The sequence below is a fragment of the Pristis pectinata genome, chromosome 22, assembly GCF_009764475.1.
Source record: "Pristis pectinata isolate sPriPec2 chromosome 22, sPriPec2.1.pri, whole genome shotgun sequence".
Lineage (NCBI taxonomy): Eukaryota > Metazoa > Chordata > Chondrichthyes > Rhinopristiformes > Pristidae > Pristis > Pristis pectinata.
Window position 1 is genome coordinate 8,085,250 of NC_067426.1, and position 14,726 is coordinate 8,099,975.

At 38.3% G+C, this 14,726-nt stretch overlaps 1 protein-coding gene across 1 annotated transcript in view; it reads right to left on the minus strand.

Annotated features, from left to right (window-relative positions):
• Nucleotides 1–868: 868 nt before the first annotated feature.
• kdm1a (lysine (K)-specific demethylase 1a) overlaps nt 869–14,726 on the minus strand; it is a 62,958-nt gene continuing 49,100 nt past the window's right edge. The window contains 6 exon segments of the mRNA XM_052036476.1: nt 869–4,257; nt 7,737–7,883; nt 10,850–10,977; nt 13,262–13,376; nt 13,604–13,617; nt 13,620–13,790. Of these exon segments, the coding sequence (XP_051892436.1) occupies nt 4,081–4,257; nt 7,737–7,883; nt 10,850–10,977; nt 13,262–13,376; nt 13,604–13,617; nt 13,620–13,790 (752 nt within the window). The 3' untranslated portion in view covers nt 869–4,080.

Consider the following 14,726-nt stretch of genomic DNA (forward strand, 5'->3'; position numbering starts at 1 on the left):
TGTTAAAAGCACTTTACTAACTGATGTGTAGTAAAGCTTTACAATGCAATTTAACAGCCACCTTAACATGATACAAGTTCAACCAGGATATACAAGTGAACCAATATGCACAATGATGGTGCTTTCTGAATCCATTTCATGCTGCTTTAACCTATTTAATAGGAGGAAATTTGACTGCGTCAAGTTCAACATCACAATGGTCCAAATCAATTGGTACTTTGCTGTGATCAGCTATTATGTGCAACTTTCTATTTATGATCCAGGTCTATGCAATTATTGCGCTGAGTGCAGAGTTCTGGTTATTTTTGATATATAGATAATTACTCCAGTCACATCTTAAAGAACACCAATACATTCAGCACCAAGATCTTAAATGAATTTAATACACATTTTGTAACTACTACCTTTAAACTGAGCAGAATTCAATCAATTGAGCCGAATCAAATTCAATGAATTAAACGATAATTCAGTTGCCCACTTTATTCCCATGGTACTATTGATATTTCCCCCACTAGGTGCTGTGACATGCTTGCACAGGTGACACCTCTGCTATACCTTATTCCACATTCTCTGGTGACAACAGACTAGGAAAGTGCTTAGCCCAGCCATGATCCCCACTTAAGATCCTCTTGTATAATCTCACAGCAACTGTCGCTGTGCATTACAATAATGATTAGGAACATGAACCCGGATCGCAACTGACCAGCAAATGGGGACCATCCTGGTCTGAGTACCTCAGTAAATAGGGCAGTGTGCTAACCTACCATCATATATGGAATAATATGATGATGGGAAAAAAATGTTTCATTAACCATTTCAGAACCTTGATACTGTTAACAAAATACTTGTAAAAAAAATACACCATAAATCATACATACAACTTTTTATTTAAAATATATTTGTGGTCTTACAGGTGTAGCTTTAGCACGTAGATGACAAAAGGTGCAAAATCTTCTAGAATTTAGCAAATAAGACGCTTTTATTTTATTAAACGCTCTTTGCGTGCCAAACTCTCAATCTGGCAAACCAAAATAAAAAGTGCCCTGTTTTTCCACTGTTTAAAATGTGCAGAAAATGCTAAGTCAAATTGGCATTTCATGCAAATCTGTGAAACAGCAGCTAAATCTAACAGATGCATTTCAATGTACATTAGTTTAGAAACTATCCTTGTAGTTTAATCAATCTACATTATTGTTACAACAATAAAAAGCCCAACATAATTTGCATTGACCGTAGACACTAGGGTTGACAATGTTAAGTGTCAAGGATTCACAGTTTAAAAAAAACCCTTGCATCTTGGCACACTGCAATAAAGTAAACCATTACAACAGCGGTTAAAAATGACAGCTTTAGGTCCAATGCAGCCTGGCATGAAGGTGCATTAACAACTCCTCAGCCCAGTCACCAAGAATAGCCCTGCAGGAAATTAAAAAGTATGTTGCTTCTGCATGTACATTTTTAAAACTCAATGTGCTCTACAGCCAATGAAGTACTTTTGACATGTAGTCATTGTTTTAATGCAGGAAACAGAACAGGGTGACATAAATTACTCAGACCATTCCAATAAGCATAAGTTGCTAGAATAGGAATGAAGGAAAATTGGAACACATCTTAAAAATCTGAGGATAAGACAATGAAATTACTTGTCAATTTTCTGAAGTTATCCTTAAAACTGTCTGGTCTTTCTGCCTGATACATGGCAGGTGATTCCAGCACTCTTTCATTTTCAGTGGTGCTTGTTATTAGACACTGATCAATGCTGACCTTGTACTTGGTACCAGAAAAGCTCAGCTATTTAAAGCATGGAGAATTGGGCAAATAACGTGAGTTGACCTCGAGTACCACCAGAGCATTAAGTCCTGTAAAGACTCAGGTCAGGCAGCACTCCAAGTATTACTAACATTTTCAGTTTATGTTAGATTTTGGGTCTCTGCAATATTCTGCCTTTGGATGACAGCCATAAATCTGGTGGTTCTGACAATTAAGATTACTGGTGTAGCTAGAACCAAAAATAAAAAAACAGAAAATACTCAGGCAGCATCTAGAAAAAAAAACAAAAAAGTGTTTTTCAGCTTCACAACCTTTCATCATAACTGAGTGCAGCATTGAAGAAGCAATTTCTTTCACAAAAGAAACTATTCACCCTTTTCTGCCCTTCTGAAGACATAAAAGATTCAGTGGAACTGTTTTGAAGCACAATGGAATTATTCCCAGTATTGTGGCCACTACTTTTCTCTTGATCAGTATCACAAACAGAGTCATTGATCATTATCACATTCCTATTTGTGGCAGCTTGGTGTATACAAATCGACCACTGAATTTTGTAACATCACTGGCCACACATAAAAAATACTTTATTTACTGATGTTACCAGGTTGTGAGAGCCAAAACAAATTTTTTATGGAACCTATTAATAAACTTTTGCTGACGCTGTTCTTATCTGTAAAACAAAAATGTACCACACAGCACTGCACAGAGACTAAGGGATGGAAAAGGAAGGGAGCATACCTGAAGCACACCAAGTACCATATCATTAAAAGAGGGTGAATCAGCATAAATTTGATCAGAACAACTAATGAAGAAAAAAACCCAGGCCTCCAATGAATAGATTCAGCAAGTTCTATATACACAGTGCACCCACAAGCAGACAATTACAAGTGTCTATACCTAGTGTGAAACTCTCACAACCAAAGAACATTTAGAGTCAGAGTCATACAGCCCAGATATAGGCCCTTCGGTCCACTGAGTCCGTGGCAACCACCAGATGCACATTTATACTAATCCTGCACTAATCCCATTTTTAGTCTTCCATAAATGCCACTGAGATTCTACCACTCACACTAGGGACAATTTAGAGAGGGCAATTAACCTACCAACCCACACAACTTTGGATGTTCAGGGAATCTGTGCACCCAGAGGACACGGTCACAGGAAGAAAATGCAAACTCCACAGAGATAGCAGCTGAGGTCAGGATTGCATCAGTCGATGGAGCTGTGAGCCAGCAGTTCTACTAGCTGCAGCACTCAACATTTACTGGTATAAAATGGGTTTAAGAGTACCGTGGCACTGTGGCGGTGAAAGATGGGAAAGGTAAAAAAATATTCCTGGTCCATTAAGCAGCACAAAACAGAAGAACTGAAATTGGTAATAAAACCAGAGAGTTGAACAAGTTACTTGGAGCTCTGCTCCTGGTTTCTTGGGCCATGACTGAAGAGCTCCACTACTCACGGTTGTGACGTGCTACTGTGCTCTTCCATGATGTCAAGTCAGACATTGATTTCAACTGGCCCTAAGTAAGAGGGCTGAGTGACAAAGGATATACAGAATTATCAGTTAGGTATCTTCAATACATTCCAAGTAACACTTTATCTAAGTCATATTTTAGAAAAATTGAGCAAGATATGGTAATATGACAAGCAGATGTTACATGACATCTTGAATAACTTAGAATGAACAGTAACCCTAAGGAAATTAGGTGACATGATATCTACCGAAATTCATTACAGCAAGAATGGTCCAAAAAACCTCTTCATAAATATTATGCAGTGTAAACATTGATACAATTGGAGCAAATCTTCATACAGAGCTACTTTACTCCATGAACAGCCCTAGTGTTTACAGTGACCATGCTATAAATGAAATGCCAATTTGATGAAAAAATTTGACCATCACATCAAAGTAGGTTTATTTGTGTAAATACACACTCAAAATATCCTAAAGCTCATACTAATATGGCCGGGGAAAAAACAACAACAATAACACAATCACTCACACACTTGCTCTTAAAGACAAAATTTCTGACGCATTTGCACAGCAGTTAATGCTACAGAATACCCAAGGCATTAGAATGAGTTGTAATTTGGTCAGAAGTGCTCCCACTTCCCAGAGTATGCTACTCCTTTTGGCTCAGTCTCATGATCTTGGTGCCCCAAACACTTGGCAGTAATGTGGAGGAGGAGAAAGTTTGAAACCAGTGCATTAAGTCTACAGCAGGTCTACTGTAAAGCTGCAGTAGCTTTTTTTCCAGCTCAAATCTAATTGGAACGACGTTCATAATATAATTCCTTCCCTTTTAGAAGTTACATGCTACTGGGTTGTTGAGTTGGCGTAGTTTGTCGAGGGAAGAGTATACATTGCACCCGAAACTGATCAGCAATTCGACCGGCTTCCCTTAATCCACTCAATAAAGCACCGTGAACTGTTGCAGGGTAGTTGCGGATAGTATGTTCTCCAGCAAAGAAGAGGCGGGGAACGGGCTGTAATGGGGGAAGAAGAAATTAAATCTGTTCCACAAATAAAAAAGCACTATTAATAGTTTCCATTCAATGCTAAACAAGCTTATAGCAAACTAGAATTCAAAGAAAATGAACCACAATTATAATTCAGTCTTCTGAAATCACATACACTAACGTAGAAACACAGAAAACAGCAGCAGAATGTTCACCCATTTGATTCTGCTCCTCTATCTCAATACCATATTTCCACTCTGTTCCCATACCCCTTGATGTCCTCTATACCCAGAATTTTATCCACTTCCTTAAGTATATTTATCAACTGACTTCTACAGTCAATTCCACAGGTTCACTAACCTCTAAGCAACTTCTCCTCACTTCAGTTCCAAATTGCTTGCCCTGCAACCCCAGACTGTAAACCCTCATTCCAGATACTTCAGTCAAAGGAAACATCCTCCTTACATCCAGTCTGTCTATCCTCATCAGATCCAGCCCGAAACAGCAACAATTTCTTTCCTCTCACAGATGCTGCATGACCTGCTGACTTCCTCCAGCACATTGTTTGTAGCCTTGTCAGAGTTTTGCATGATTCAGTTAATCCCCTCGTGTTCCTCTAAAGTCTAGTGAATGCAAACCTGTCCACCTAATCTCTCCGCATATGGCAGTCCCACCATCCCAGGAACCAATCTTGTGAACCTAAGCTGTGCTCCCTCTATGACAAGATTGCTTTTTCTTGGGTGAGGTAAAAAAAACTGCATACAATACTCCAGGTGCGGTGGCACCAAGAGCTGGGTACGTGGAGTAGGACATCCTTGTTCCTGTACTCAAAGGCTCTTGCAGTGAAAGCCAACATACCATTTGCCTTCTTAACTGCTTGCTGCACCTTCATGCCTGATGTCATTCAAAGGTGTACAAGAACACCCAAGTCTCTACACATCAATGCTTATTCCTACCAAAATGGATAACTTCAAATTTATCCATGTTATATTCCATCTGCCACGTTTTTGCCCACTGACTTAATCTAAGTCACCATGAAGCCTCCGTGCTTTCCTCACAATCCCATCCAATTAAGTTTTGTTGGCAAACTTCTGAATGTTGATTTGTTCTTCCACCCACATCATTGATAGACATTATGAACAGTGGATGCCCAAGCAACATACGCTATAAAACCCTGGAAAGACTCCATATCCTGTTTGTCAACCAATTTTCAATCCATGCCAATACATTACCCCCAATACCACATGCTAAAATTTTCCACACAAAAAACTTGAGACTTTTTCCAAATACCAGAAAGTGAATTGCACCACATCCGCTGTTTATCCGTTATCTGTTTCACCAGTTACATCCTTAAAAAGCTCTAATTAGTTTGTCAAACACCATTTCCTTCCAGAAATCCATGATAATGTTGTCTAATTTTGTTTATGTTTTTCAAGTGTCCTGTTATGTTATCGTTTATAATAGTCACCAGCATTCTTCTCATTACTTGTTATAAAGCTGCATTTCCATATGCAGTGAAATTGCATATTACCTTTTACGTGAAGCTAGGTCTTTTTAACACCCACTGATTTTTACCTTTTTGTAGATTTCCTCTTCACAAGACTAGATACTTGGAAAGTATGGAATGGTATTCCCCAAGTTTGTTAATAGGACCACTGGTCTTTGAGACACAAGGTTTTGATATACAAGGAATAACCCATATACAAAATACAGAATTGAAGAAAATTTCTAGAAGAGGACAGAACAGTGAAAAAGGAAAACATAGTAGTTGAAACTTAAAACAGAAAAATGTGCTGTGAATTGATTCATTTTGGAAAAAAGAATAAGGAATAGCAATACAAAAAGTGGTGCAATTTTTTTTAAAGAGCAGTACCAAAATTCTAAAAGAATTGAGGAACTCAAGTAGATAAATTCCTAAAAGTAGCAGGATGTTGATAAGGAATGTTAAGCAACTTATGGGCCACTTGGCTTTAAAAAATTGATGAATTTACACCACAAACAATGAAATTAGGCTAAGCCTTTATTAATCACTGATTAGGCCTCAACTAGAATTTTGCACCCACTTCTACGGAAGATGTCTTTGAAGAGGATTCAGTTAAGATTTACGAGAATGATATCAAGATTAAGGGACTTCAGTTATATGGAGAGATTAGAGTAATTGGCATACTGTTCTTCAAAAGGAGGGAAGGTTAAAGGAACATTTAAGTGTTCTACTGAACTCTACTAGTAGAGATACTAGGCCCATCGTTGCACAGTTTCTACTGGCAGAGGAGTTAGTAAACAATACACAGGTTTTAAGTAATTGGCAAAAAGGACCAAGATGAGGACTACATTACATAGCACAATTTAGAGATCCGAATACAATGTTTAGGAAGGTGGTTTCAAGAATACTTTTCAAAAGGAAAATAAATAACTGAAAAGAAAGAATTTTCAGGACCACAGGGAAGGAAGAGGGCACTGGGATGTTGCAGATCTCTTTTATAGAACTGCCACAGGTACAATACATTAATATTTCCCCTCCTGTATTGAATGATTCCATGTCCTAGGTTAAGTTCACAAAAATTAGCTGATAACCAAACATTTTTGATGAAATAATTCAAGTTCTCAATGCCACAAGCCTGGACACCTGGAGAGCATGGCTGCAAATTCTTGACAAAAGCAATTCCCATCTCTTTGTTGCTTTCTTTTCAAATGTCTCATCCTTTTAATAAGCACTCAGTTGCACATCATCTTCCCGTTTATCAAAGTGAAATAAGTAGGTCACACACCATCTCTCACAGCTTGCCACAAACTACCCTCGTACTTCTACAAGGCAAGCTGCCTTTATGTTTCCCCACAGTCCACGTTGCAGGGACTGAATGCATGTTGCACCTCATCACAATCTGAAGAGCACTTTCACAACAAATTAAAGTCACACATTTTGCGGCAACTCAACTATGTAACAGAAATAGCAAAACACTTTCCATTTCAGAAAGTGCATTGCATTTTCTGCCTGAAAGCAAATTCTGTTTTTCTTAGATAGGCCACTAAACCCTGATACAGTCAAATTAACTAGGAAAGTGGGGACCTTATAAGACACATCCAGTGTTGCTAATTGTATACTGGAACAAAAACTACACTTTAATGTCAAGTATACAATTCAGGTAAAATAATTCAACTTAACAGTCCCAAACTTGTTCCACTCTCGGTAATGATTGACCAGATACCCTGCAGAGTTATGATTGGTGGAAAGATACAATTTCCAGTTGTACCACTGGTGCTTTCAGTTTAATTGGAAAAATTGGGTCACCCCAATCCTCCACCTCATTGCAATTACTGAAATTCTATGACAAGTATTAGGATAGTGATGGAGCAAGCATGTCTGTCATTCCAGTGATGCTTTGCTATAAATAAACCTACAACAGAATGGACAAAAAAGATTACCCACAAAAGTCAAAAGGCACGTTTCTTCTCAAAGTAATTAATTCAATGTAAAACAGCCAAAGTCTAAATGATCAGATTTTTACCTGAGGAGCACCAGGGATGCTGGGACCTGGGGTCACTGGTTGTGCCATTAGATCATAGTCATTACCAGAAGAGCCAGCAGCCACATAGGAGTAGGACCCACGCGCCCAAGGATCTGCTCGCCAGCGAGTAACAACAGTTTCCTTAGGCTGCAAGGATAAAAATACAGGGAAAAGGAGAAAAAGAATATCAATGAGAAGGTAACAAACTATCTTCCTACTTCAGAAAGATGGCGTAATCAGTGATTCTGTGCGTTTCAGCTGTTTCTTAACTAAATCACAAGTCACGAGAAACTATGAAGCTATGCACATACTTAAATTGAGGCGGCGGGTGAGTAGATGGATGACGAACGTCAAGTTATATAGCTGAAGCATAAGTTAAAAATGTATTATTGAGGGGCATTTATGGGTATTGATGGGTAATTGACAGCATCAAATTGGGTTGAGGTAAGGAAGTGTAGTAGTCTCGGAGCATTAGCGAAGATACCCAAGAACAGTGGGTGCTGATGGCCCAGGGATGCAAGAACAATGGGATGAAGGCTGGGGTCAGGGGAACAAGCCACATTCTGCAATGACAGGCATTTGTTACAATTCAGTTGGTAGCACAGTCTCCTCTACATCAAAAGATTAGCCACTGAAGTTCCACTCCAGAGATTAGGGCACAAAAAGTTTAGTTCACCACAAGACTAGGGGAGATATTAGAAAAAATGAAGAGGGAGCGAAAAATAAAAATCACGACGGAGTAAGTGTGCACTGTAATTTTATGTTAAGTGCTTACCTATCAATAAGGTTCCGTTCTTGGATGCCACAAACACTGTTTTCTATTGTTAAATTTCCCTAGTACACATACAGATTATATATTTTGCACAGAATGCATTGCTTTACATCAATGATCTTCATTAAGCTAGGGGACCCAATTGGAGCTCTACAGTCAAGAAATGCAAAAATTGCTCATCCCAAAATTTCTGCATTTCTTTTTATGACTGAAGAACACAGTAAAATTCCTGAGAAGTGGGTACTACTGATTGTATGAAGTGACATTGGTCAATTTAATTTTCTTTTAAAAAGTGAAGCAATTGATCTTTATTAATAATTATAATCACATTACAACTAATGAACAATGATAACAATGGGTCACATTCTTCCCACACAAGTTTCAAATGGCAGTATGACTTTAAAAGCATGTGGACTAACATCAAAAATTAAATTATGAAGAGAGAGCAAATTAAAAACTTTAATTACCATGCCATAATGTTCCTGACTGAATTTCTCCGGCAAAGTCTTACCTTAATGTGTGACAGAACAACAACAATAAATCCCAGTGCAGCACTAGAATTGGCTAATCCTGTTGTAGTAATGCAGCAGGAGCAACCATGCATTAGTATGTAGAAGTGAAAATATTTAAATGTTACTACACATTGCCTCCTCCATCACAATGATAGCTTTGTATCATTCTAAAGTGCACACAGTTACATAAAATGTAGAACAGTACAGTATAGGAACAGGCCCTATGATACCAAGCTAACCACTTCCATCTACATGCATATGGTCCGTATCCCTCTATTTCCTGTCTATTCATGTGTCCATCTACATGCCTCTTGCACATTGCTATCGCATCTGCTGCTACCACCTCCCTGGCAGTGCGTTCCAGGCACTGACCACTCTCTGTGTAAAATTACATTTCCTGTACATCTCCTTTAAACTTCCCCCTCTCACCTTAAACTTATGCCCTCTAGTACTTGACATTTCCACCCTGAGAAAAAGGCCAACTATCCCATCTATGCCTCTCACCCCTCAGCCTCCAACACTACAGAGATAACAGTCCAATTCTCCTACCTCTCCTTGGAGTTAATACACTCCAATCCAGGCAACATCCTAGTGTGCTGAACCTCTTCTGCACCCTCTCCAAAGTCTCCACATTCTTCCCATAGTGTGGCAACCTGAACTGCACACATATTCTAAATGTGGCCTAACCAAAGTTTTGTACATCTGCAACATGACGTGCCAACTTAAATACTCAATGTCCTGACTGATGAAGGCAAGCATGCCATATACACCTTGTTTACCACCCTGTCCACTTGTGTTGCCACTTTCAGGGAGCTATGGACTTGCACCCCAAGATTTCTCTGTATATCAATGTTCGTAAGGGTCCTACCATTTACTTTCCTCTTGTATTTGACCTGCCAAAATGCATCACCGCATTGTCTGGATTACACTCCATCTGCTGTTTCTCCATCCACATGTCCAACTGATCTATATCTTGCTGTATCCTTTGACAACTTTCCTCACTGTCCACAACTTCTTTAACTTTCACGTCATCCACAAACTTCTGAATCGGCCCACCTACATTTTAATACAAATCATTAATGTATATTACAAACAACAGAGGTCCCAGCACTGATCACAAACCTCCAGTCAGAAAAACACCCCTCGACCACTACCCAGTCTTCTAAGACCAAGCTATTTTTGGATCTAATTCACCATGGTTCCCATGTGACTTAATCTGGTCTTCCAGCTACAGACCTTGTGATCTTCAAGGCTGAACAGAGAGTTCAACTATTTCCAAAGATCATCATTTCTGGCATCTTTATTTCAGATTTCCAACATCCCTACCACACTAATTTTGTACTTTGAGAAAATTAGTCTGCATTTACAGCGCCTCTAGAATTTTCTATCGTGCACCAACACATCTTTCTCATTGAATCTCACCTGTCCTCCACAGGCCTTCCGTGCTATTCTCTCCTGTTTAACTATTTACCTTCATATGCAAGGTCATCAACCTGAAGAAGTGTTAACACTCCCATCCACAGGTGCTGCATGACCTGCTGAGTATTTCCAACATTTTTCGGATTTCCAAAGTATGCAATATTTTGATCTACATGCAAAGAATTTTGTTGAATTCATAGATTTAAACATGAAAAACAAAATTAGGTAATTAGATTTAACAGACTACATGCTGGTATATCTCAGGAAAGAGCTACAAGCTAAAGAGTTCATTGAGTTTTAAAATCACCAAATATTACTGCCTCACTTCTATTCTCTCCTCTATTCCTCATCAGAAGACCAAAAGATGACACGCTGCACATTCACACCAGGCGATCAAAGCAAACTCATACCTGTGGTACTGCACTGCTGCCAAATATTCCTTTCAGGATGGCTAGACATCGGCCGACAATGACATCATCACTAATGTTTTCCATGATTCCAGCAGCTTCTCCAGCCACTAAGGCCAATAGGATTGGGGCTGGGAAAAGATAAAATAACTAATGAAAGGAACTGTAACCACACTTACTCACTGCAAGTCCCACTTTTGTACTTTTACTGTGCTGCCGCACCAATGGATTAAAGAGATTAGAAACTAGTCTCATGAACAATACACGGTTCCAGGAAGAACAAATCAATAAGCTCTTAATAAAACCAGTATGTGTATTAGCTACTGATAATCAACCTAAATTTAAAAATTTATTATGTTTCAAAAGATGTTATACTTTATCCCAAACAAGGTCTGTTCAGAATATAAATAAACAATATGCCTATAGGGTGACAAAGCACTGTTTGTAGTTATACACTTTCTTTTTCATTATCAAGAAGTGAAGCTGTGCCACAAAATGCTAAATATAGATTACTTTAACAAAAATGCAAGCGTTTTTAACGCACTGTATTCAGGCTACATCAGTTGAAAAGTAACTTGCGCTGAAATCATGACAAGTTGCATCATTGCATCATGTCAAATTAGAAATTGAACCGTTTGATTCAGTCGAGCCCTTTGGGAATGATCTACCAAACTCATCTGGTCTGGCCTATGTAACTCCAGACCCTTAGTGATGTGGGTTGACTCTCATCTGCCCTCTGAAATGGCCATATCAGGCCATTCAACTCAAGGGCATTTTGGGAATGGACATGAAATACTAGTCCTGCCAGTGATTCCCACAGCCTGTGAATGAATAAAAGAACATTCACAAGGTGCAAACTGCTTCACAATTGCTCCAGTGTAAATTTAAAGATCAGATCAGTCAAAATTAAGGTTAACATTGTTAAATAGAACTAGATTACTGCATCATGAGCAGCTCACAAACTTAGGGTACATTGCAGTCAAAAATTTTAAATAATCGAGTACCATGCACAAATCATTTCAAAACTGAACATTCCTAAAGGAAGCTATGGTTAAGGTTTTCTGAGTTATTAATGGAATTAGTTTTTAGTAGTTTACTAGAACAATGGCTCCCTTCATTTTTATTGAATGTTCTATCCACAAGCAACCATTTTTTCCACCAAAAAATACAGTTCTTTCAGCTCTTTCATATATCTCATCAGATCATCAGGAAAAGATTCAAGTCCTAGAAAATGAGCAGCAAAATAATGGTCTCTGCTAAGATCTGACAGGTTGTTTTTTTTAAAGATTTGGGTCTTTTTGTAATGAAAAAACACATGAAATTGCAACATGCAGATTAGGTTCTGCAGCAAGTAAAACTTCAAAGATTTGAGATGATCCATTTGGAGAGCAATAATAAAAAAAAAGACACATTAAAAATAATTCTAAGAGTCTGGACTTGCCAAGACTGCAAGGAGCTAAAAGCCTTCTAGTATAACTATCAATATCAAACCAGATGCAAGATGCAGTCCTGCAGCCAGTGAAAATCAGCCAAGAACCCAGAGTCCCAAACTCTGGCTTGGTGTCTACAACAAAGGTCAGGTATAGGAATGAAGCCAAGAAAAGTAGAAATGTCTCCAATTCAATCTTCCTTAACCTTTCAAGGTTGATTTAATTCAAACAAGAGAGGATTAACTTGTGCAATACGTAGAGCATAACCTTCCCCAGTAAAAGTTCTGACTGATGATAAAGGAGTTACTAATATGGAGGTTCCACCATAATTTAAACTCATGCAACTTTTGTCCTCTCTGAATGATTTTAACATTCTTAGCAGTCACAACATCTTTACTGGTTTATTCCTTTGGCTAACTCAAGCTCTAGGACTAAATCGAAGAAGATGCATTTGACTGGATTCTCTCAAAAATGCAAAATTAACAACAGTGCTTAAAATGGATCCTTCAGAAAGCAAAATGGACAGGGAATATTTCAATAGTTCTTTAAGTGAGCTGCAAGATTGCTACCATTAAAAAAAAGCAAAGGAGGTGGAGGTAAAAACAGACTTCTCATGTTTAGTAGGGACAGTTAAGTTTATAGACCTCTAATTTAGGTTAGTCCACAAACACTTCATATTCCAATATTTATCAACCAAATTATGTTAAACTTCTGTCAGTTCCAGTAAACGCCTATGGTTTACATTGATTGCAGCTTAAGGCTACCATTACCATGAAAATGATAGAAATTTTATAAAGATTAAAATTAAAACCATAATTTTGATGATTAGGCCAAATTGATTTTTTTCCATTAAGAAAGCCATCTTCACTCATAATGTAAAAGTAAATTAGCGCTATCAAGTTACATCGTGCCTCATTATTCTTTTTTCCCCTCATCAAAGAACGATTTCTTTAGTACATGAATTTCATTTCTGATTCACAAGTACCTTTATAGAGATTCCAGAAAAGGAATAATTCTCCCCTGCTTGCAGTAGTGCTTCCAACATGACCAAAAAGATTTACACTGGGGTCCCAGAACACTCGATCAAAACACAATACAACCTGCCAGGGAACACAAGAGAGAATATTCATGGATACCAAATTATTATGCTTGCTTGAATCAATTCTGGGACATCAGCAGTTACCCATACTATACTCCTAGTGTAGTAGGATTTACTACAAGGGCCTGTGTAAGCCAAAATTAACCATCAAAAATAGGTAAATTAACAGTATCACTTCAAAACGGGGGTCACAACCAGTCTAGGCAGTCAAGCTTTATGTTGCCTTACCTTGTTGAGGTTCCAAAGCCCATACGCTGAATAGCAGAAGTTTTCCACTCGGGAAGGGGTGGTACAAACTGAACTGCTGGTGGCTGCTGTTTCAACACACCCAGGGGCAGAGTACATAAAACTGCATCACACTTGTAAATGAATGTCTGGCTGTTCGAACGAGTATTCTGAGCAATGACTTCACATCCTATAAAATATTTATGCAAACATAACACTACATAATTGTGAAGAACACAGGAGTAATGCTATAAAATAAATTATAGAAATTAACCCCATTGAAGTTGCTTGTGAACATGGTCAGATATGGAATAAATTTGCCAAAAACAATATGGTAATCTCATTCCTGCCTGTGCAGCAAACCATTAAATATTCCACACCACATTCCAAGCAATGAAGATGTAATGCTGGCTGTCCTTGTCACACTGGTGTATTTTCCTTTATGTAAAGCTATTACAGTGCCAGCGACTTGGGTTCAATTTCCGTCACTATCTGTGAGTTTATACGTTCTCCCCATGTCTGCTTGGGTTTCCTCCAGGTGCCCCAGTTTCCTCCCACATTCCAAAAACGTACAGGTTAGGAAGTTGTGGGCATGCTATGTTGGCGCCGAAAGTGAGGCGACACTTGCGGGCTGCCCCCAGAACACTCTACGCAAAGATGCATTTCACTGTGTTTCGATGTACATGTGACTAATGAAGATATCTTATCGATGAATAATCTGCTTTTATTACAGAACTGAGTGTATAGAGTTGATTAGAGGAAGTAAACTACGCACATACAGTTAATTAGATTAGTTTTATAAATTACTCATTTAACATGAAAGCCTCAGTGACTTTTCTTCCCATAAAAAAATTCACATCCACACCAAGTGATCAAAGCGCAGACATCAGCAACCATCAAATCTGCAGTCCAGTTAATCTGGCGTTTGGAGTGCTGAAATATGGCAAGTTATTTTTGTTGAGCACAGCACTTAGCTTCAAGTAAGAATAATTTTCAATTTGATGGGAGATGAAGCTATAGACAAAATACTAATGAACTGTGATGGAATAAAGACTTGCTTTAATTAACAAAAGGTATTCTACTTTCATAATTTACCTTCCGTATTCTGACAGCTGTAGTGGCTAAA